At 44.5% G+C, this 22,948-nt stretch overlaps 1 protein-coding gene across 1 annotated transcript in view; it reads right to left on the bottom strand.

The window, feature by feature from the left end:
• Positions 1 to 22,948, bottom strand: part of LOC114922759 — a 360,999-nt gene that overhangs the window by 286,110 nt on the left and 51,941 nt on the right. The window contains exon 3 of the mRNA XM_029284635.1: positions 12,903 to 13,825. Coding sequence (XP_029140468.1) covers positions 12,903 to 13,825 — 923 coding nt within the window. The remainder of the gene's footprint in view (positions 1 to 12,902; positions 13,826 to 22,948) is intronic.

Genomic DNA, 22,948 nt, shown 5'->3' with positions numbered 1-22,948 from the left:
ATAGATAGATAGATAGATAGATAGATAGATAGATAGACAGATAGACAGATAGACAGACAGACAGACAGACAGTTGATAGATAGATAAATAAATAAACAATCTTGCTAAAGAAAACTCTGCGAGAATTTCTTTTGGAAAAAAAATCACTTTCAGTTGCAGGCACTTGTTGAAATGTGGGACACAACTGTACACAAAGGAAATTGTACCCAACTTTTCATCCAACTTTTTGTTCTTTTCTTAGTTTCATCTGCCACAGGGATCCTTGTGGGTGGTGTCCTAGGTGCTCTAACCGCTGTGGTCTTGCTGGTAATTGGGATCCTGTTCTATGCCAGTAAGTAAACTGAGATTTCTTCCTGTTGGTAGAAGCTTCTTGGTAGCAGATTCAGCCTCCCTCCTTCTCCCTGAGAAGAACACCACTCTTGTAATGGGCGGTGCCCAAAGTTTATAATGTCCAATCCAACACGTGTGTCTCTGAGCAGAGCAATCCCCACCAATCACAACAAGGGAATCTGCCCATAGATTAGTCATGTAAGTCTCTAAATAGAAAGGGCCAAGCAAGAGGTACCCAGTTTTATCTCTTTTAAACTTTTCTACATCAGTGATTCCCAACCTTTCCGGATTTGTGGACCGGTGGAGGGGAGAAAAGAAAAAAGATGTTGAGACTCTAGAAAAAGTACAGAGAAGAGCAACAAAGATAATTAGGGGACTGGAGGCTAAAACATATAAGGAAAGGCTGCTGGAATTGGGTATGTCTAGTTTAATGAAGAGAAGGACGAGGGGGGACATGATAGCAGTCTTCCAGTATCTCAGGGGCTGCCCCAAAGAAGAGGGAGTCAAGCTATTCTCCAAAGCACCTGAAGGCAGGACAAGAAGCAACGGGTGGAAACTAAGCAAGGAGAGAAGCAACCTAGAACTAAGGAGAAACTTCCTGACAGTTAGAACAATTAACCAGTGGAACAACCTGCCTCCGGAAGCGGTGAATGCTCCAACACTGGAAGTTTTTAAGAAGAGACTGGACAGCCATTTGTCCGAAATGGTATAGGGTTGCCTGCCTGAGCAGGGGGTTGGACTAGATGACCTCCAAGGTCCCTTCCAACTTTATTATTATTATTATTATTATTATTATTATTATTATTATTATTATTATTATTATTATTATTATTATTATTATTATTATTATTATTATTATATGTTCCGGGCAAGCGGCAGGCACATGCTGATAGCCAAATCTGGCCCTAGGTTCTGCCTCAGTTTACCTTCCCAATAAGTAACCGACTCGGAAGATAATTTAAAAGCAGTTTATTAGGGTAACCTGATAAAGTGGGATCTCTCTATGAAAAACGAGAGAACCCCAAGCCCCATCTTACGTCCCTTTTCATAGTTAACACAACAAAGAAAAATGCAAGAGGGAAGTTGATTGGACAGGATAAAAGTAACCTCCCGTTTGCATAGGAATTCAGTTACATGTAGTCAAACATGTTACATATTTGTCTCCCATAATATCACACATGTTCATTAAAGTGAGGTCTGACATCGGAAGGGGCATAAATCATAAGGAAAAAGATTGTTTGGCGTTCGCAAAAGAGATTTAACCGGATCCTAGTTGGTACTAACAAATGTTTTCTTATCTGGAGCTAGTCTCCAGCCCGTTTATCAGTTTAGGGATGTTAAAAGCTAATAAACCTAAACGTCATTTTAAAAGAGAGAAAATCAATCAAGTTAAAATACAAAGTAATTATATTAGTTAGCCATTTGCAAAATCCATGTCATGTGCCCCTCATGCGCTCACCTGCTGCATGCACAGCCCAGTTCCGAATAGGCTGTGGCCCAGTGCCGGTGGTTGGGGACCCCTGTCTATACTGCTCAATGGTGGCAGCCCATCTGCTACCAGTTTGTTTTTACATCTAGAACAGGAGTGTCAAACTCAATTTCATTGAGGGCCGCATCAGCATTGCAGTTGCCCTCGGGGGGCCGGGTGGGTGCGGTCTACTGGGTGGGTGTGGATGGAGTGGGTGTGGCCTACTGGGTGTGGCCTACATCATTTGCGTCAAGGGTGCCTGTTGGGGCCTGGGCAGGAGTGGGACAGATCTGAGGTCTCTGGCAGAAAGGGGTGGAACCAGGGCAGAGCCCATCAAGCCGGATATGTGAAGTAGGCGAGGGCCATTTGCTGGCCACTTCCAGGCGGTGGTGCATTTCTTCATTCCTCATAAAGGGTGACACCTCCCCAGCATGCACCCAGGGGGTGGGGCCGACGCGGCAGGGGCTGGTTCCTTGCTGTTTCCAGACAGCCTTGTGGAGCTAAGATTGAATGCATTTCAGCATAGATGGCCACCACAAAATTGTACATTGGCTCCCGGCCGGCCTGGGCCAGGGCCAAGGCAGTGGGGGCCATTCCCTCACTGTTTCCAGGATGGCTTCGTGGGCCACATGAAACCACTTTGCGTGCCGCATCCGGCCCCCGGGCCTTGTGTTTGATATGTCTGATCTAGAAGAACATGGCAGTTGTCAAAGCTTCTTCTGGATCCAAAAGGACATCCAGGTACCTCCAGGACCATCTCTCCTATGCAGAAATGGCAAGGCTCACTTTCTTAGCGATTGTCTTGTATCCTATAAGCCTCTTGGCCTTCTAAGTTTCTGGTGTCATGGTTCTGACAGATTAAACTCTTCAAAGAACTTTGAGGCATTGTTTATCTTAAAGAATCTTTATTAGAGAAGCATAGCATCGGCACTAATACAGTCGAAGTCAAAAATTGAATTCCCCTCCCCTGAGCACATAGTATCAAAACACAATTCCCTCCTCCAATTAACTGTCATAAATCACATTCTCCAATTAGTTTGAAATGCAGGCTTTCCCTCCAGTTCTCCAGCCTGCCAATTCTTATCATCTCTTATTTAAATAACCTTGGTTCACACACTAGGTCCAGTATTGTTATGTCTAGCTAAACTCTCATGCACATTCCTCCCCCCAGCATCATCTAACTCTAAGAATAAAACATAAGAAGAAAATGGTTGCATCTCCAACTGTTGTCAAAGCAAAAACATCCGATGTTAGCAGCATTTACATCTGGTTCTGCTAAGAGTGGGATTGATGGTTCTTGGTCTGCCGAGTGCTTATCTGAATGCCTAACTAATTAATTCCTGGTTTACTGTCTGTGGAATGTGGAATTGATTATCAGATACAAGGACTTATAACAGATGTCCCCAATCTTTTGGGCACCAGGGACCGGTTACATGGAGAGAGCTTTTTCCATAGACCAGAGGGGGCATGATTTGGTGTGCTGCCTCTATCCTGCGGATGGGGCTTTGCTTGTTTGTGCGGATCGGTTGCTGGCATACTGCGGCCCAGTAACGGTCCATGGACCAGGGGTTGGGGACCCCTGACTTATAATACCTCATGTATGGGATACATAATACTCTGCAACCATTTCATCATTATAAAGCTAAAGTTAAAATTAAACTTTGGTGGATGGGGTGTGTCTTCAAATCAGCATGGACTCCTGGTGATATCCTGGACAATCCCTATGGTTTTCTTGGCAAGGTTTTCATAAGGGCTTTGTCATTGCCATGGTTGAGAGAAAATGACTAGCCAAAGCCACTCAACCTCCTTTCATGCTTAAGTTGGGACTAGAACTCACGGCCTCCTGGTTTATAACCTTAGCCATTATCCTAATCTGGCCCTCAAAATTAGGACTATTATACCTGTAGTTAGGCTGCAAAACTCAGTCTCCCCATTAGAGGGGAGACTTAGATTTGTATGTACCTCTTTGCTGCCATCATCTGGTGTCTTTGCAAACTAGACTAGGTGCCACTAAATTAAAAGGCTAATCCCTGAAACTATACCGTAAGGCTTGGATAAAATATTAACTTACACAGCCCTTTATAAAGGGTTAAAAAGATTTGGGTCTAACTTTTTGTTTGTGCTTTCAGAAAAATGGCGGAAGGGCTACCAAGCTGCATCAGGTACGTGAACACGGCCTTTCTGAAATGGAAGGAGTATTTGTGGTACTCAAGAGGCCCCTCCCCATTGGGGGGGTCCAAATTGGCCAAGATGGCAGACAAAGCACGACAATGTACCTGCATTGAATTAGGCACACAAAAACTGCCCCGCCCCGCCCCTGCCCACAGGGCCACCTTCCGCGTCCACGGCCCACCGCAGCAGATCGCCCAGGTGGCCCTGCAGCACCATGGCGGCTACGCCCTCCATCCGTGCCCTGCAGCATCATCTGTGCGCGATGGGGTGCGAGGGCGGAGTCTTGTCCCTGCTGCCTGGCTGCCATGTCCTTGGCTGCGGGCCACGCCCAGGGGCGACTCTCCTCTGGGGGGCTGCTGGTGAGGAGGGGACCACAGGGGGATAAAGGGCTGGGGCGACGGCGCATGTGCCCACAGAGAGGGCTCTGCATGCCGCCTCTGGCACACATGCCATAGGTTCGCCACCATTGCTACATAGTATAACCAAAGAGAAAAATGACCAACTCTGTGGGAAAGAATCATAAGCTTCCTGGCCAATGAAGAAGCTCTTGTTCCACTGAAGACTGCCCCATTTGTAGATGGATGAGATCTTCCAGTGGGTGGACACAGTGAAGAACTGTCTTTTCCAAGTTGTTTCCCCTCCCAGTATATTAATGTCAGTGATATATCCACAGAGTTTCCATATGTGAGTCTGGGGAAGAAACAGCTAATCTACAAAGTGAGGGATCCTTGGTGCTGTCTGAGCTTGCTTGTTTTCTTGCAGGCATTTCATTACCCTAACTAAGTAACATCATCAGTGCTGTTAGTTACAGTACATTTCAACCCTGAGCTTCGAATAGTCTCCTTCATTGGAATCTACAAATTATTTAAGGTGGGGGATTTCAAGATCTGTCTGTAGTAAACAAAATACTATACACTGATCTTCCCCAAGGTATTCTAGGGGACAGTCACTGAAACATGAGCCAGCAGTGTGCTGCAACTGCCAAAAAAGCCAACACAGTTGTAGGCTGCATTAACAGAGGGATAGAAACAAAATCACACAAAGTGTTAATACCACTTTATAATGCCTATAATGTCTATTCTATTCTATTCTATTCTATTCTATTCTATTCTATTCTATTCTATTCTATTCTATTCTATATTCTATTTCTGTTCTATTCCAACCTAACCTTATTCTATTCTATTCTATTCTATTCTATTCTATTTCTGTTCTATTCCAACCTAACCTTATTCTATTCTATTCTATTCTATTCTATTCTATTCTATTCTATTCTATTCTATTCTATTCTATTCTATAATAATTAAAGTATCTGGAAATGTTTGGTCTCCAGAAAAGATGACCAAGGAGAAATGGGATAGGTTAAAAAAGCTAATGTGTTCTCCTGTGAAAATGGGAGAAGATGGGTCAGAAAAAGTGGAGACTACTTTCATTTGACCATACTGACATTCTTCCTTCTTTGATTTGTAGGGAACAGCCAAGAATCTGCTTCTTCTGGCAATGGTATGTAAGAATATTTCCCTACCTATTATTTAAATTGTAATGTAATGGAAGGAGTCCCAAAGGTGCTTTTTCAGGAGGCAACTGGACTTTCTTGGGTCGTTTTTTTTTTTTTTTGAAGGCATTTCATTTCTCATCCAAGAAGCTTCTTCAGCTTCTTGGATGAGAAGCAAAACATCTTCAAAGAAAAACAAGAAAATCCAGTTGCCAACTGAAAAAGGACCTTGGGGACAACCAAGACCTGGATGGCTGAGAATCTCCATAATGGAAGGAGGGGAAGAGATGCTGCTTAGGAAACGATCAGACAAGAAGAGAAGCAGGAGCCCCCAGTCGCTTAACATAGCCAGAGGACAAAGAGTAAGGCAGAATCCACTCTGATGGATCAAACAGTTAAAAGCTGGCTCAGGGAGTTCGTCTATTTAGAGTTGCGAGATTCTGCAAGCCTTAAAATAATAGTAGAATTACTTCATCCGATCGTGTTTCCCATCTGATTTACCTGGGAGGACTGACATCTATCTTGCAGGTCTGAAAACCACCATTTTAACCATCTGATCAACTGAGGGAAGATAGGGTAGCAGGGCTCAGATAGCAGAAAGACTCCCCCAGAAGATCGATAAATACATATACATATACATAGTGTTTTCCGGTGAAACCGGTCTAATAGAACACCTGGTCTACTGCTATGATTACTTTTGCCTTTCAGCCCCAATCTAGGAGCATTTCAAAGGCAAAAGTAATCATAGCAGTAGACCAGGTGTTCTATTAGATCAGTTTCACCGGAAAACACTTACTATGTATCCTCCCTGGTTCAGCTGAGGAGAACCTGTGGCCTAGAGGTTAATACAGCTGCCTAACATGCAAGCGGCCCAGATTCAAATCTCAGAAGGGTATGGCTAGCTGATGAGAGCTAAATAGCTTGAAATAGCTATACTAGTCTGCCTTTAACTCTTTGTCGGCAAAATCTAAATTTACAGACATATACATATACATAAATGTATTTTATACTTATATTCACAGCAAACACGATAGTCAGGAACACAGGAACATCATGGGGTAAATCAGATAGCACACTAAAACACCAGAAGAAAAAAGGCAGGAAAAAAGGGAAACTCCCCCAATCATAGCCAACCAATCATAGCCAACCAATCATAGCCAACCAATCGATTACAACTTTGTGTTCTGGCCCATTGTACACTTTACAGGTAGTCCTTGACTTATGGCCACAACTGAGCCCAACATTTCTGTGGTTAAGTGAGACATTTGTTAAGGGAGCTTTGCCCCATTTTATGACTTTTCTTGCCATAGTTATTCAGGGAATCACTGCAGTTGATAAATTAGTAACCTGATTGTTAAGTGAATCCATAGGTTGGGGACCCCTGTTGTAGATCCCTTTTCATTCCTCTTCTTTGTAGTTTGCCTGTTTCTAGCTCATCCTCTTCTGGATCATTTATAATTTCAGATATAGTGGCATGACGCAGGAACAATTATCCCGATCAGAAGTTTCCCCATCCGAAACTCATCAGATGTATAGAAGCCACAATTGCAACCCAGGAAGATGCTGGACTGGCTGACTAGATGGGCATCTTTGTATCTTTTTTCTTCCTTCTACTTCCGTGGTTCTGGCAATCCCCTGGGAGAGTTCACTGATGCCGGATTAAGTTTTCTTCCATTGCCTTTTGGCTTCGATGGCGTGAGAACTCAGCCGAAGGACATAAAAATGTGATAAAGATTACTCCTTGCAGGATTATCTTTTATTTTTGAGAACACCTCCCAGTTTTTGAGCCACCTATGTGATCTTCTGTAATCTTCTTCTGATCCAGTTCCCTACCTCCAGCGCCGGGAGCAACTTGGCTGTTATTAGAAATAAGTATTTAGCAAGTTTAAGGAGACAGCACTGTTTTAAGTCCACTCCTTTTGCATTTTGTGGTACAAATGAGTGCTGCGTTGGAAAATAAGAATACAGATAGTCCTCAACATACAACAGTTCATTTAGTGACTGTTTAATAGTTGCAACAATGGTGAATATCTGTAGCTTGGGTGTAGGATGAGGATGAAGGTTCTGAGCTGGTGGGTTGGTTTCCGAACATTTCGTTACCAGGTGTTCTGTCCCAGCCTATGTGAGTCCTTGTTAATTCACAAACCCCTCTTTTAACAAGTAGGGAAAACAAACCCCTTTTATTAGTTAGGTACAGACCTGAAAAATGTCCCAAAAGCAAAGGCAAACAAAACACGATTCAAACAGAATTGTTCACAAGCAAGGCAAACAAAACAGGATTCCATGAAACTTGAGTCCTTTGCAAACGGTTGCCTTCAGCAACCAGCACTGCCCACACCTTCCCTTTTTACTATGCAGCCCCAAGGCGTGGCTTCTCAATGCCTTCTCCTTCTCCCTTGGAGTCGCCCCATTGCCTCCCTCTGCCCTGCTCTTATTGCCTGTCTGCGTTTGGGAGCACATCTTCCTTCCCCTGTCCTGACCACTTTCTACAGGGGGACAATCGAGAGCATCCTGTCATACAGCATCACAGTCTGGTTTGGAGGCATCACTGTTTCAGACAGGTAGGCGGTGCAGAGAGTGGTGAGAATAGCCAAAAAGATCATTGGCAGTTCCCTCCCTCCCATCCAGGACATAGCACAGAAGGGCTGCTTGAGCAGGGTCAGTAAGATTATCTGGGACACTACACATCCTCTTCACGACCTGTTTTCCTTGTTACCTTCTGGGAGGAGGCTTCGTGGTATCCGTAGCAGAACATCCAGATTCAGCCAGTTTCATTCCAAACAGTATTAACCTTGCGAACTCTCAAGCTTCCTCCTTCCGTTATATATTCAAGATGGACAATATTTAATATTTATTTCCTATGTATATGTAGGGAGGTGGGTCTATACATATGTTGTTCATAGTATGTTTGGGTGTGTGTCATGTATGTGTTTCACTTTGAGAGCGGGCAACTAAATTTCATTTTTGATGTATGCCATTGTGCCCACAGTATAAAAATGACAATAAAGGTTATCTTATCTTATAAATAATGTGCATTGGAACACCTCCGAATAAGAATATTGGACCAAGGGCAATGAGGCTTAATTCAAGACTTCTACATCCAAAACAGAAGTACAGAAGTTACAAGTTAGTAAAAAGGATTAATAAGGAAGGAAAATATATATATATTCTTATCTGTATGCCTCCTAAAGTTGCTGTTGGGTTGGATGGTCTTAAAAATCCAAATCGTAAATAAAACACAACTTTTAACTGTTATTGTTCACTACTAATGAACAAAGGACGCATAAATGTTACATATACAAGAATATGACTTCAAACAATCATAATTTTAAACCACAAATTATGTTACAAACGGAATCGACTCCCAAAAAGATTTAGTATTGTTCTCTAAAGTCTCCTTCCGTTGAGTTTTTGCTAATAAAACAAACACTGATTTAAATGTAGGCGGCCAACTCATATTAACAATCCACTGCTACAAATTAGCTATGGATTTCTCCTAGTTTGGGGATGAAAATTTAACCTCTTCCGATGTCAAAGTTTTTGATATCTTGGCAGATTCCTAATACTGGTATTATGGACAAGAACACATGCATCTTTATAATCCAGTTATATTAAAAATCCTATTGGATGGGTTTAAAAGGCTTTTTAGACATGGATTGACTCAAGGTTTAAGATTGGTAAATAAGACGTTAGAGATCCTGATTGAATAAAGATTAATTAAATATGTGAACTTAGTGAGAAGATTTTTTTTGTATTAATATGTTTGTTGTGGATATAATAATTATTTGGATCGGATTTAAATTTTACTGAGTGGGTTAAAAGAGTTTTACATAGATATTGATTGGCTGATAGATTAGATTTAAAATAGAGTAGAAATGTATTTTTGGAGTAATATTTTTGTTTTTAGGAAGGATAGTTATTTTATAATGGAAGGAGAATAAGAGGGATTTTTGATAAAAGAAATGATATTAATAAATGAGTCACTGATTATGTTAAGGAAAAAGGGAAAGGAGAGACACCTGAAGTGTTAATAATATCTTGGCATCGGACCTGGATATCTCCGAGACCGCCTTCTGCCGCAGGTTGCCTCCCATCGGCCGGTACGCTCCCACAGAGTGGGTCTCCTCAGGGTGCCGTCAGCCAGACAGTGCCGGCTGGCGACCCCCAGGGGGAGGGCCTTCTCGGTGGGAGCTCCCACCCTCTGGAACGAACTACCCCCAGAGATCCGGGTGATCCCNATTATTATTATTATTATTATAATATGTTTATCTAAACCAAATTGGAATATGGTAGTTGTAAATAGTAAAGCTCAATACAGGATTTGGATTTATATAGATGAAATGTTATTGATGGTTGTTTTGATTGATTGAACTTTATTGAAAAATACATTGATTTGAATATATTATATTATTTGAGGGAATAGAGAGGAAGTTTTTAATGATTTAATCTGAATTACATATGTATGATTTTGCTTTTGGATAATTGATTACCCTGTCACCATGCTGTTTTTCTAGCACCTGGTTGTAAAAAGAAAAAATCAATAAAACTTGTTTTATAAAAAAAAAATCCTATTGGTGAATTGACTTAAGACAGGCTTAGGATACAGGAGGATCTGGACAGACTTGAACACTGGGCGCTATCTAACAAAATGAAATTCAATGGTGAAAAAAGTAAGGTTCTACATTTAGGCAAGAAAAACCAAATGTATAGGGGGTACCTTGCTCAATAGTAGTAACTGTGAGAGGGATCTCAGAGTCCTAGTGGACAATCATTTAAATAGGAGCCAGCAGTGTGCTGCAGCTGCCAAAAAAGCCAACACAGTGCTGGGCTGCATTAACAGAGGGATAGAATCAAGATCACGTGAAGTATTAATACCACTTTACAATGCCTTGGTAAGGCCACACATATAAGGAACGGTTACTGGAATTGGGTATGTCTAGTTTAACAAAGAGAAGGACGAGGGGGGACATGATAGTAGTGTTCCAATATCTCAGGGGCTGCCCCAAAGAAGAGGGAGTCAAGCTATTTTCCAAGGCGCCTGGAGGCAGGACAAGGAGCAACGGGTGGAAACTAACCAAAGAGAGAAGCAACCTAGAACTAAGGAGAAACTTCCTGACAGTGAGAACAATTAACCAGTGGAACAACCTGCCCCCAGAAGTGATGAATGCTCCAACACTGGAAGTTTTTAAGAAGAGACTGGACAGCCATTTGTCCAAAATGATATAGGGTTTCCTGACTGAGCAGGGGGTTGGACTAGATGACCTCCAAGGTCCCTTCCAACTTTACTACTACTACTATTATTATTATTATTATTATTATTATTATTATTATTATTATTATTATTATTATTATTATTGTTGTTGTTGTTGTTATTATTATTATTACCTGTGTGTAGAAATAAAAAAAATATGCTCATGTTGGGAAGGACTAATAGGGCATCAAATACCCACCGTGCAGATATGTTCTTAGCAAAATATTAAAATCTAATTTCAGCAGTAGACTGTTAACTATCTAAAACAGGACCCAAAATTTGATTCAAATTACCATCAGTTATTATATGCTTTATTGACTTGATCTGAAGGTGTTGGGAACAAGTCTGTTCTTAAGAGTTACAAAATCTGTAGTTGGACTACATAAAAGTCAAGAGTGCTAGATGTTTATCCCCAAGCTAACCAAGAATTTATTACAAGTACTTTTCTTACCCAAACTCCTCAATGATTTTGGCATCCAATAAAAACACTGGAACAACCACCTACCACAAAAATGCAGGTCACCAGAACTGATTAAGCTAAAATTTAAGCTAAAATGGTTTTCGTGACCTTGTAAAAGGCTAACAGCAAGGCGCTAGATATCTGTGGGGTTCGTTGTTCCACATAATTGTTCCTGCCTCTGGACCCAAGACCCCCTTACTTCTCAGGTGGCTGACCCAACTGAATGAAAAGAATAATTTCAAAGGACGTGGTCTCTCAAATAACTCAATGTAGGGTTAGGTACATAAAAAGGAGCAATGGAATTGGATTTGGAATATTATAGGTAGTGAGGGCGGGTTCCAGAGATAAGTGCTACACTGCAAAAACAAGTTCTACACCAATGGCAGCTTCTGATTAATCATCAAAGCAATCCTACAAAGACTGTAGTCCAATAGTCCAAGCATGTGCTGATTAGGGGATGAGTTACTGTTGTCAGAGCTTCGTGATCCTGGTTAGGATGGAAGCTGGGCAGTTGCCCCTAGACCAGGGGTAGGCCACCTTGGCTCTTTTATGACTCGTGGACTTCAACTCTCAGAATTCCTGAGCCAGCCATGCTGAGGGGAAAGGGAGAGGTTTCCAAGCTGAGATATGCTGGCTCAGGAATTCTGGGAGTTGAAGTCCACGAGTCAAAAAAGAGCCAAGGTTGCCTACCCCTGCCCTAGACATAGCCTCAATCTGCTACGCTTGGAGTAGGAGCAGTAAGAATGGCCATCTATGTACATCTTGTCTACCAAATATTTCCGTAAAAACTGCAGTTTTTGTTCCCCTCCTTTCAAACCTTTCCAGGCTACGCAAAAGATGCCAATCCATTAACATTACACATTACATAAGAGAATATTATTAACATTAAAGACAATGAGCAAGGAAAAAGGCATCACCATATCCACCCACAACATATCCGGGTTGTAACGAATGTTTAAGTTCCGAGGCAAAAAAAATCTGTATGGAATCAACACTTTCGCCACTGCTCTAATATTTATACAATTTCTCCACCGTGGATTCTTTGAATGAGAAGCATAGACTATACGTATGGGAACACTTTCCACACTTCATCCATCCTTTGTGTGGGAAAGATGGTAGCTCTTTCGGTTGAAACTCTCCCCACACGCTACATATTTTCGTTCCTGTATGCAGCTTTAATGGAACACTGCGTCTAATGCTTCTTCTGAAGCTCTTCTCACATTCCCCGTATCTTTATGCTTTCCTCCCCATTGCTTCTTCTTAGTTTGAGTAAAAAACCCACGTTAATAAAGCTCTTTCACTGTTCCATGCAGTTGTACAGTTTTCTGCTCTGTGGATTGAATTTGGGTAAGTAAGGTGAGAACCACCTAATGAGAAGGAAGGACTCACTGGAGAAGAGCCTGATGCTGGGAAAGATTGAGGGCAAGAGAAGAAGGGGACGACAGAGGATGAGGTGGCTGGACGGAGTCCCTGAAGCAGTAGGCGTGAGCTTAAATGGACTCCAGAAGATGGTAGGAGGCCTGGAGGAACGTTGTCCATGGGATCGCGATGGGTCGGACACGACTTCGTAACTAACAACAACAACAACGTGAGAACATTAATTAAAGCTCTTTCCAGTCTGTACTTTGATAGGCTCTTTCCAAGATGGATCCTATTATGAGAACAAAAGAGAAGCATTTCCTTAGACTCCGGTTTCACTGTCCAGGAATTTATATTGTTTCTCCACCGCATGAATCTTTTTATGGGAAATAAAAGTAGCGGTCTTCCTAAAGCTCTTTCCGCAGTCTGTGCATTTATAGGGTTTCTCTCCGGCATGGATCCTTCTATGTTTAGAGAGGCTAGCACTTTTGCTAAAATGGACCTTCATCCATTTGTAGATTTTCTCCCTCGTGTGAGTCCTTTTATGGGAAGCGCGGTTACTGCTGGTATTGAAGCTTTTCCCACACTCCATGCATTTGTACGGCTTCTCCCCCGTGTGGATCCTTTTATGGGAAATGAGGTCACTGCTCTGACTGAAGCTCTTTCCACACTCCCTGCATTTGTAGGGCTTCTCCCCCGTGTGGATCCTTTTGTGCGAAGCAAAGTTGCTGCTTTTCCTGAAGCTCTTTCCACAATCCAGGCATTTGTAGGGCTTCTCCCCCGAGTGGCTCCTCCTGTGGGAAGTGAGGCTACTGCTGTTGCTGAAGCTTTTCCCGCACTCTGCGCACTTGTACGGCTTCTCCCCCGTGTGGATCCTCTTGTGAGAGGTAAGGTAACTGCTCGTACTAAAGCTCTTCCCGCACTCCAGGCATTTATAGGGTTTTTCTCCCGAATGACTCCTTTTGTGGGACGTTAGGCTGCTGCTCGTGCTGAAGCTCTTTTCACACTCGGCACATTTGTACGGTTTTTCTCCCGAGTGACTCCTTTTGTGGGACGTTAGGCTGCTGCTGGTGCTAAAGCTTTTCCCACACTCCAGGCACTGATAGGGTTTCTCTCCCGAGTGACTCCTTTTATGAGCAGTGAGGTTGCTGCTGCTACTGAAACTCTTCCCACACTCCGAGCATTGATAGGGTTTCTCTCCGGTGTGGATCCTTCTGTGGCAAGTGAGAGAACTGCTGTTGCTGAAGTGTTTTCCACATTCCAGGCATTTATACGGTTTTTCCCCCAGGCTGACTCTTTTGCGCAGAGACAGAGCAAAAGTACGATGGGAACTTTTTGTGTTCTCCTTGAGCTGACACTTCTTCTGCCCTTTGACCGGGGTTCTGCAAGATTGGTTTAAATCGGAGATGTCCTGCAATATTTCTCCGCCTTTCCCGAAAGATTTTCCCTTATTTTTAAGACGGCGGTTTGGTTGGACCAACAAATCTTGAATTTGAGGCCACGGCGAGGAAGAACCTCGTTTCCTTCCGTTTTTGGAGGGGCTTTCTTTGCGCGCTTTTGGTTCCATTTCATTTGCAAACGGTCCCTTTCCCACTTCAAGCGTCCAAGCTTGGAGGGTCTCCTTGCCATTTTTATTCCCTTGCCCTTTACTCCCTGGAGGGAAAAAAAAGAGAATAATTGTAATAAGGCCAGAGAAAGGAAATAAGGAAGAACTATAGCAGTGATACCGAACCTTTTAGAGAGCGAGTGCCCCAAACCCAGCCCCGCCTCCCCTCCCCTCGCCCACTCTGTCCCCGCTCCACCTGCCTGCAGGCCCACCCACCGCCTCCACGGCCCGCCACAGATCACCCAGGTAGCCCAGTAGCGCCATGGCGGCCACGCCCTCTGCCTGCGCCCTGCAGCAGCATCTGCACATGACAGGGCACGAGGGCGGAGTCTTGCCCCCACTGCCCGGCTGCCATGTCCTTGGCTGCGCTACTCTGCACAGGCCATGCTCGGAGGTGACTCTCCTCCAGGGGGGCTGCTGGTGAGGGGGCCGTGGGGCGAGGCGGGGCTGGGGCAATGGCGCGCATGCCCACAGAGAGGGCTCTGAGTGCTGCCTCTGGCATGTGTGCCATAGGTTCGCCACCACTGAACTATAGAAACTGTGAATTTCCAGCTCGAATTTTAGCAAGGACTGCAATATTTCTAAACTCAGGTCAAAACGTAATAGCTTGATTTAGTCTTGGTTATTACTAAGTTCTGAAACTAAGCCTCTACATTTAGACAAGAAAAACCAAATGCACAGGTACGGTATAGGTGGTACCTCGCTCAATAGTAGCAACTCTGAGAGGGATCTCGGAGTCCTAGTGGACAATCCCTTAAATATGAGCCAGCAGTGTGCTGCAGCTGCCAAAAAGGCCAACACAGTGCTAGGCTGCATTAACAGAGGGATAGAATCAAGAACACGTAAATTGTTAATACCACTTTACAATGCCTTGTAAGGCCACACTTGGAATACTGCATCCAGTTTTGGTCACCAGGATGTAAAAAAGATGTTGAGACTCTAGAAAGAGTACAGAGAAGAGCAACAAAGATGATTAGGGGACTGGAGACTAAAACATATAAGGAATGGTTGCTGGAATTGGGTAAGTCTAATTTAACAAAGAGAATGACCAAGGGATGACATGATAGCAGCGTTCCAGTATCTCAGGAGTTGCCACAAAGAAGAGGGAGTCAAGCTATTCTCTAAAGCTCCTAAAGGCAAAACAAGAAGCAATGGATAGAAACTCATCAAGGAGAGAAGCAACCTAGAACTAAAGAGAAATTTCCTGACAGTTAGAAGAATTAACCAGTGGAACTATCTGCCTCCAGAAGCTGTGAATGCTCCAACACTGGAAGTCTTTAAGAAGAGACTGGAGAGCCATTTGTCTGAAATGGTATAGGGTTTCCTGCCTGAGCAGGGGGTTGGACTAGATGACCTCCAAGGTCCCTTCCAACTTGATTATTATTATGAATAATAAGTTTACATATAATATTGAAATGGACAATTTCTATTGTATCAATGGATAGAAACCTTTGCTTATTTTCATGATTTCTTCATAAAAATAATTAAGCACTGTCGTTGTATCTGTATTTAAAGAGCAGGAAAAAAAATAAAGCCACTGCTGAGCTTAACCGGGACCAGTTTCATAGTTCCACAAGATCTACAAATCTACAAAGGTGCTTTTTCAAAAGGCAACTGGACTTTCTTGTTTTTTTTCCCTTGAAAATGTTTTGCTTTTCGTCAAGTTCTGAAGAACCAAAGAAGCTTTTTGGAAGAGAAGCAAAATGTTTTCAAGGGGGGAAAAAAATTAAAAATTAAAAAAATTAAAAAATCAACAAAGTCCAATCGCCTTTTTGAAAAGCGCCTTTGGGAGAAACTTCCTGACAGTGAGATGATAGCAGTGTTCCAGTGTCTCAAGGGCTGCCCCAAAGAAGAGGGAGTCAAGCTATTCTCCAAAGCACCTGAAGGCAGGACAAGAAGCAACGGATGGAAACTAATCAAGGAGAGAAGCAACCTGGAACTAAGGAGAAACTTCCTGGCAGTTAGAACAATTAACCAGTGGAACAACCTGCCTCCAGAAGCGGTGAATGCTCCAACACTGGAGGTTTTTAAGAAGAGACTGGACAGCCATTTGTCCGAAATGGTATAGGGTTTCCTGCCTGAGCGGGGGGTCGGGCTAGATGACCTCCAAGGTCCCTTCCAACTTTATTATTATTATTATTATTATTATTATTATTATTATTATTATTATTATTATTATTATTATTATTTATATTGGTGCCCATTCCACAATCATTTCAAGAAACTCCCTCTGATGAATATATCCATAGAGTAGAGTTGCAGGCAGAAAGACAATTAGTCCTGAATCCCTTACTATAGTTTGAGCTTTTCTTATTTTGCTTAATCTTGTCGCAATCTGCCTTTTCATGCTGCTTCACATTATGTAATTTATTTATTTAATTTATTTAATTTAATTTATATCCCGCCCTTCTCCCAACGGGACTCAGGGCAAGTAATGCAAGTAATAGCTGAGGAAAAAAAACCATAAGGAAAATGGGGTTATAGTGATGTAAATTAGAAAATGATAGTAGTGTTCCAATATCTCAGGGGCTGCCACAAAGAAGATGGAGTCAAGCTATTCTCCAGAGCGCCTGAAGGCAGGACAAGAAGAAATGGGTGGAAACTAATCAAGGAGAGAAACAACCTAGAACTACGGAGAAACTTCCTGATAGTTAGAACAATTAACCAGTGGGACAATCTGCCTCCAGAAGCGGTGAATGCTCCAACACTGGAAGTTTTTAAGAAGAGACTGGACAGCCATTTGTCCGAAATGGTATAGGGTTTCCTGCCTGAGCAGGGGGTTGGACTAGATGACCTCCAAGGTCTCTTCCAACTTCATTACTACTACTACTACTACTACTACTACTACTACTACTACTACTACTACTACTACTATTATTATTATTATTATTATTATTATTATTATTATTATTATTATTATTACAACCATGACTTGGATGATTGAGAATCTCCTTAAACATACAAGGCAATATTTTTGAGGACCAAGCATGGTCCTGCTTCTTACCCAGCAAGGCCACGTTCCGAGAATTCTCCAGCATGACTTCCTCATGGAGGGCTTTTTGACGGGCATCCAGCTGAGACCACTCCTCTTTAGAGAAATACACAGCCACCTCCTTGAAGGACACATCGCTCTGCTCAGGGAAAAGAATTTGCCATGATCTTACAGTCCCAAGAAGGATTTGCAAGTTTTCTCTCTTGGTTGACAAATTACCGAAGAAGAGGGGTTGGACTAGATGACCTCCAAGGCCCCTTCCAACATCATCATCATCATCATTATTATTATATCTGCAGTGGGCTCACGTTTATTTTCTAGCAGATGTAAAAAATAATCTGCACAAGGAAATGGACGGAGCTTATATAGTCTCTCACCAAAAATACGGTTGGGGCAAGTTTAATACACTTGACTGAATTCTGTAGAACTTTTAGTGCCCTTCAGGGAAAGGAATTCCAATTTCCTTCTTAATCAACTGACAGAAGGGCCCCAAGCAGAGCTGTCAGCGGCTGCGATCCTGCCCGATCCTTGCACAAGGAAGGACGGGGGAGCTACTCTGTGACCTAACAGTAGATGCCCTGTGATGTCATCTCAGGGATCCATCCTGCCTGTGCCTAACACTTTCGTACCCAGCCAGAGCTTACAGCTGGTCAGGCTAGCCCAAAGCCAACCATCACAGAACTCGAGTGCATCAGCAGGAAGGGAGGGAGGGAAGGAATGGAGGAGGGAGGGAGGAAGGAGGAAAGGAGGGAGGGAGAGAAGGAAGGAAAGAAGGAAGGTGGGAAGGAGGGAAGGAGAGAAGGAAGGCAGGCAGGCAGGCAGGAAGGGAGGGAAGGTGGGAAGGAGGGAGNAAGGAAGGTGGAGGGAGGAAGGAGGGAGGGAGGGAGAGAAGGAAGGAAAGTGGGTAGGAGGGAGGGAGGAATGAAGGAGGGAAGGAAGGAAGGTGGGAGGGAGGAAAGAGGGAGAGAAGGAAGGCAGGTGGGAAGGAGGAGGAAGGAGGGGAAAAGGGAAGGAGGGAAGGAAGGGAGGAAAGGAAGGAGGGAGGAAGAAGGAAGGAAGGAGGGAGGGAGAGAAGGAAGGAAAGAAAGAAGGAAGGTGGGAAGAAGGGAGGAAGGGAGGGAGGGAAGGAAGGAAGGAGGGAGGGAGGAGCAAGGGGGGAAGGAAGGAAGGAGGGGGGAGGAAAAGAAGGAAGGAAGGAAGGAAGGAAGGAAGGTGGTGAGAGAGGCCTTGAAAGTTCTGAAGAATTTGGGAAGCAAGTTAATGGAGCTTGGAAGTGTGGCTGTAGGAGCAACCAGTACTCTCTACTGTGAGACTAGCAGGTCCAGTGAAAGGGTCATTCCAGAGCCATTCAAAGCTAGAATTAAGCCAGAATGGCCCCTCCCCCCAAAAAACTGATACAAAGTGAATCCATTGCCTCAAGTGGGCAAGAAAGGAAAAGCCACAAAAGCTACAGGTGGTCCTCAAGTTACGACCAACCACTTAGTGACTGTTCGAAGTTCTGACAGATCTATCTAGTAGAGCAGGGGTCCCCAACCCGTGGGCCACGGCCCACTACCAGTCTGTGGTCTATTTGCAACCGGGTCGTGTAAGTGGCTGGCTGGTGTGCCCACGTTTGTGCGCACAGTCCCACACACGAGCATCGTGGGCGCTCGTGGCCCCACTTGTACAATCGTTGCGGGGGCTCGTGACCCTATTCGCGTGTCGCAGGTGCCCGGGGCCTCACTCACACAAGCGTCACAGGTGCTGAGCAACGGGTGCTCGTGTGTGCGCACATACCTGCCCCTCCCACACAATCATCCCCTCTTTTCTGGCCAACCCAGAAAGGTTGGGAAATTCTGTAATAGAGTACCGACGACAAGGATTCAAAGTTCCGACGATCTCCCCCCCCCCCGGCTCCCACAGTCACATGACTGCACTTCAGGTGCTCAGCAACTGGACTCGCTTTACGGCCTTTTGCAATGTCCTGCAGTAACATGAAACGTTTTTCTCGTGGAGCGGAAGAGCGTATATCGTGCTTAAGAATGGAACCTTCCTGAATCCGGGTCAGCTCACCCCATCGTCTCTGATTTTTAGCCCTCGTACCTGAGCTGAAACTTCAGCTGCTGTTTTGGATCCACCTGAATAAGGGGACGATCCCAAAAAGGCTGGCGGCGTTGATCTCTTCCCTGTAAAAGAAACAAAGACTGGTGGAAGCAGACTTTTAGAACCGTAGTTAAATAAAAGTTGGGGAGAAATTATAAACAAAACGCATAGAAGAATGAGAGGGAGCTGGACTCTCTTCAACAGCATCATACCCCTGAAAGCAAACTTTTCATGCTGGCGGCCCGGAGGCAAAGGGAGCAGCTGGGAAATTTATGTGCGCGCACACGCGCAAATGGAGCCACATGCAAACAGGACCCACATGTGAACAGGGCCATGCGCACCCTCACGGCGCTAGCGGCCCGGAGGGAAAGGGAGCAGCTGGGAAATTTATGTGCGTGCACCCGCACAAATGGAGCCACGTGCAAACGGGGCCACATGTGAATAGGGCTGCGTGCACCCACATGGTGCTAGCGGCCCATTTGCACATGCGCACAGGCACTAGCCACCACCGCTGCTAGCAGCCGCGCGCATGCGCAAACAGGCCACACAACCCACATGGTGCTAGCAGCCCTGTTTGTGCAGGCGCGCAGGTGCTAACCACTGCTGCTAGCACCTGCACACATGCACAAATGGGTCCGCGGGCGCTAGCGCGAGTGGGGGTGAGTGTCCGCACACACCTGCGCACACTGGCCGGCCTGCCCCGTGCCCCGGTGGCCAGTAGGTTGGGGACCCCTTCCTTAGAAGACCTTCCCTTACCTTTTGAAGTGTCCTGACATCGATCTTTTCTAGAGACGCCTCCAAAAAGCAGCTCCTGAGAAGGATTTGACAAATCCTTGCCTTCCGTGTGACGTTCAATGACCTCTACAAATGGTGCCTGGACCGGAAATAAAAAGGAAAATAAAAAGGGATTCTTGCTTTCACATCACAACGTTGCAGGTCCCACGGAGATGGAACGAGTAACGGAATGTTTGCCCCAAGTGAGGTTCTCACCGTCAACTCTACAGGTTCCTTTTGCTCCTCAGCCTGACTCAGGAGGAAGCCTTCGGCCAGGGCCACTGCCTGGGAGCTGGTCTCTGCTCCACACTCCCGGATCCAACCCTGCATCTCTGCAGGCAGGACAGCCAGGAATTGCTCCAGAACCACCAGGTCCAACATCTGCCCTTTGGTGTTCCTCACCGGTTGCAGCCACTGATGGCAAAGATGGTGAAGGTGGCTGCAAATCTCACGGGGTCCCTTAGCCTCTTGGAAGTGGACGGTCCTGAAGAGCCTTCGCTGGGCCTCTGAACTGATGGCTTTCACCTCCAGGGTCTTCTGCTCAGCTCCTGCCCAGGAGTCCTTGCCTACTGGGTAACGTCCCTCCATTTCTTCTCCATTCTCCAACATTGTTCCCAACGGGGCCAACAGAGGTTCGGGAAACCCCAAAGATCTTTTCATTCATACGATCGGAATCGCCGACGAAGCCCTGGAAAAGTTCTTCAAGCCCATTTCAGCCTTCTTTGATTAGGTGGCATGCTGGGTTCTCCAGACGAGGAGGCCCAAGGAAGCTTTCAGATTCTAGATCAGGAAGAGAGAAAAAAAGTTCCAGAATTACAATGGAGATTCTCAGTCATCCAGGTCACAGTTGTCCCAAAAGGTGATTTTTTAAGAGGCAACTGGACTTTCTTGTTTTGCTTTGAAGACGTTTCGCTGCAGTGTGCTGAAAGCTGCCAAAAAGGCCAACACAGTGCTAGGCTGTATTAACAGAGGGACAGAATCAAGATCATGTGAAGTATTAATACCACTTTACAAGGCCTTGGTAAGGCCACACTTGGAATATGGCATCCAGTTTTGGTCACCACGATGTAAAAAAGATGTTGAGACTCTAGAAAGAGTGCAGAGAAGAGCAACAAAGATGATTAGGGGACTGGAGGCTAAAACATACAAAGAATGGTTGCTGGAATTGGGTATGTCTAATTTAATGAAGAGAAGGACGAGGGGGGACATGATAGCAGTGTTCCAATATCTCAGGGGCTGCCACAAAGAAGAGGGAGTCAAGCTATTCTCCAAAGCACCTGAAGGCAGGACAAGAAGCAACGGATTGAAACTAATCAAGGAGAGAAGCAACCTAGAACTACGGAGAAACTTCCTGACAGTTAGAACAATTAACCAGTGGAACAGCTTGCCTCCAGAAGTGGTGAATGCTCCAACACTGGAAGTTTTTAAGAAGAGACTGGACAGCCATTTGACTGAAATGGTATAGGGTTTCCTGTCTGAGCAGGGGGTTGGACTAGATGACCTCCAAGATCCCTTCCAACTTCATCATCATTATTACTACTACTACTACTACTACTACTACTACTACTACTACTACTACTACTACTACTATTAATGCCAGACCACAATGCTCTAGCATCTGGTTTTTTCCTTTATAGATTTCATCCAAGAAGCTTCTTTAGCTCTGACCGGATGGTGGGGAATGGAAGGATTTATACAGCTGTTTGCATGTGCTTGCACGTGTTTCCTTGACACGTGCATGGAAAGGGGCGGCAGGGCAACGTCGGAACCTGCGCTTCCCTCTTCCCTGGAGTGCAAAGGCTGCACCCAGGGGAGGAACTAGGAAGGTCTCCTTCCCGTTTTGAAGCACGAGGCCCCTTTGGGCTTCCAAGGGGAAAAGCTCCACACTCACCCGGGAGTCACGTCTGAATCTCTTTGCCGGCAAGACTTTCCTGCAGCCTCTTTGCCTGCTGGCCAAGGGGAGAGAGTGCGGAGTCCTAGAGAGGCCAGACTCTCCTGCATGTCACTCAACTCCTCCGAACATCTCTGAACGCCTCCCAAAGGACCCTGTCCTGGCAAATGGGGCCCGCGCATGCTCAGTTCTTTTTCTTGAAGACGGAGATGGTCAAGCCTCATGTTTGCGGAGGGAGCCCCCTGGTGGGGGGCAATGCAAAGGGCCTCTTGCAATACGGGAGTCCGTTTTACCGGGTTGGGGGCGGAGGGTGGGAGGAGGAGACTGCAAATGGGTGGAAAGCACACGGGGAGAGGGAGAATAAAAAGCAATTTAATTAAATAAAAAATAACAGTTGACTCATCTGGTCATGATATAAAGATGCCAACCCAAAATAATTGCATGGACTGTTGGGGGGGGGGCAGTCAGGCACACCCCCACCCTCAGATATAAGATAAGATGATAAGATATAAGACAAGATAAGATATAAGACAAGGCAAGATAAGATATAAGGTATAAGAGAAGATAAAAGATAAGACAAGACAAGAGATAAGATAAAAGACATAAGATAAGACGAGATATGAGATAAGATATAAGACAAGAGATAAAAGTTAGACATAAGACAAGGCAGAAAGATAAGATAAAATGAGACAAGATATAAAACATAAGACAAGATGAGATGAGAGATTAGATAAGATATAGGTTCTCCTACTCAAGCAGGGGGCTGGACTAGAAGACCTCCAAGGTCCCTTCCAGTTCTGTTCTGTTCTATTCTATTCATTTATTTCTATTCTATTCTATTCTATTCTATTCTACTCTATATTCTATTCATTTAATAATAATAATAATAGTAAAGTTGGAAGGGACCTTGAAGGTCATCTAGTCCAACCCCCTGCTCAGGCAGGAAACCCTATACCATTTCGGACAAATGGCTGTCCGGTCTCTTCTTAAAAACTTCCAGTGTTGGAGCATTCACCGCTTCTGGAGGCAGGTTGTTCCACTGGTTAATTGTTCTCACTGTCAGGAAGTTTC

This window comes from Protobothrops mucrosquamatus, unplaced genomic scaffold (genome assembly GCF_001527695.2).
Source record: "Protobothrops mucrosquamatus isolate PMUCROS unplaced genomic scaffold, P.Mucros_1.0 scaffold_142, whole genome shotgun sequence".
Classification (NCBI taxonomy): Eukaryota; Metazoa; Chordata; class Lepidosauria; order Squamata; family Viperidae; genus Protobothrops; species Protobothrops mucrosquamatus.
The sequence above is the reverse complement of the archived record's forward strand: the minus strand, read 5'-3'. Positions and strand labels throughout refer to the sequence as shown.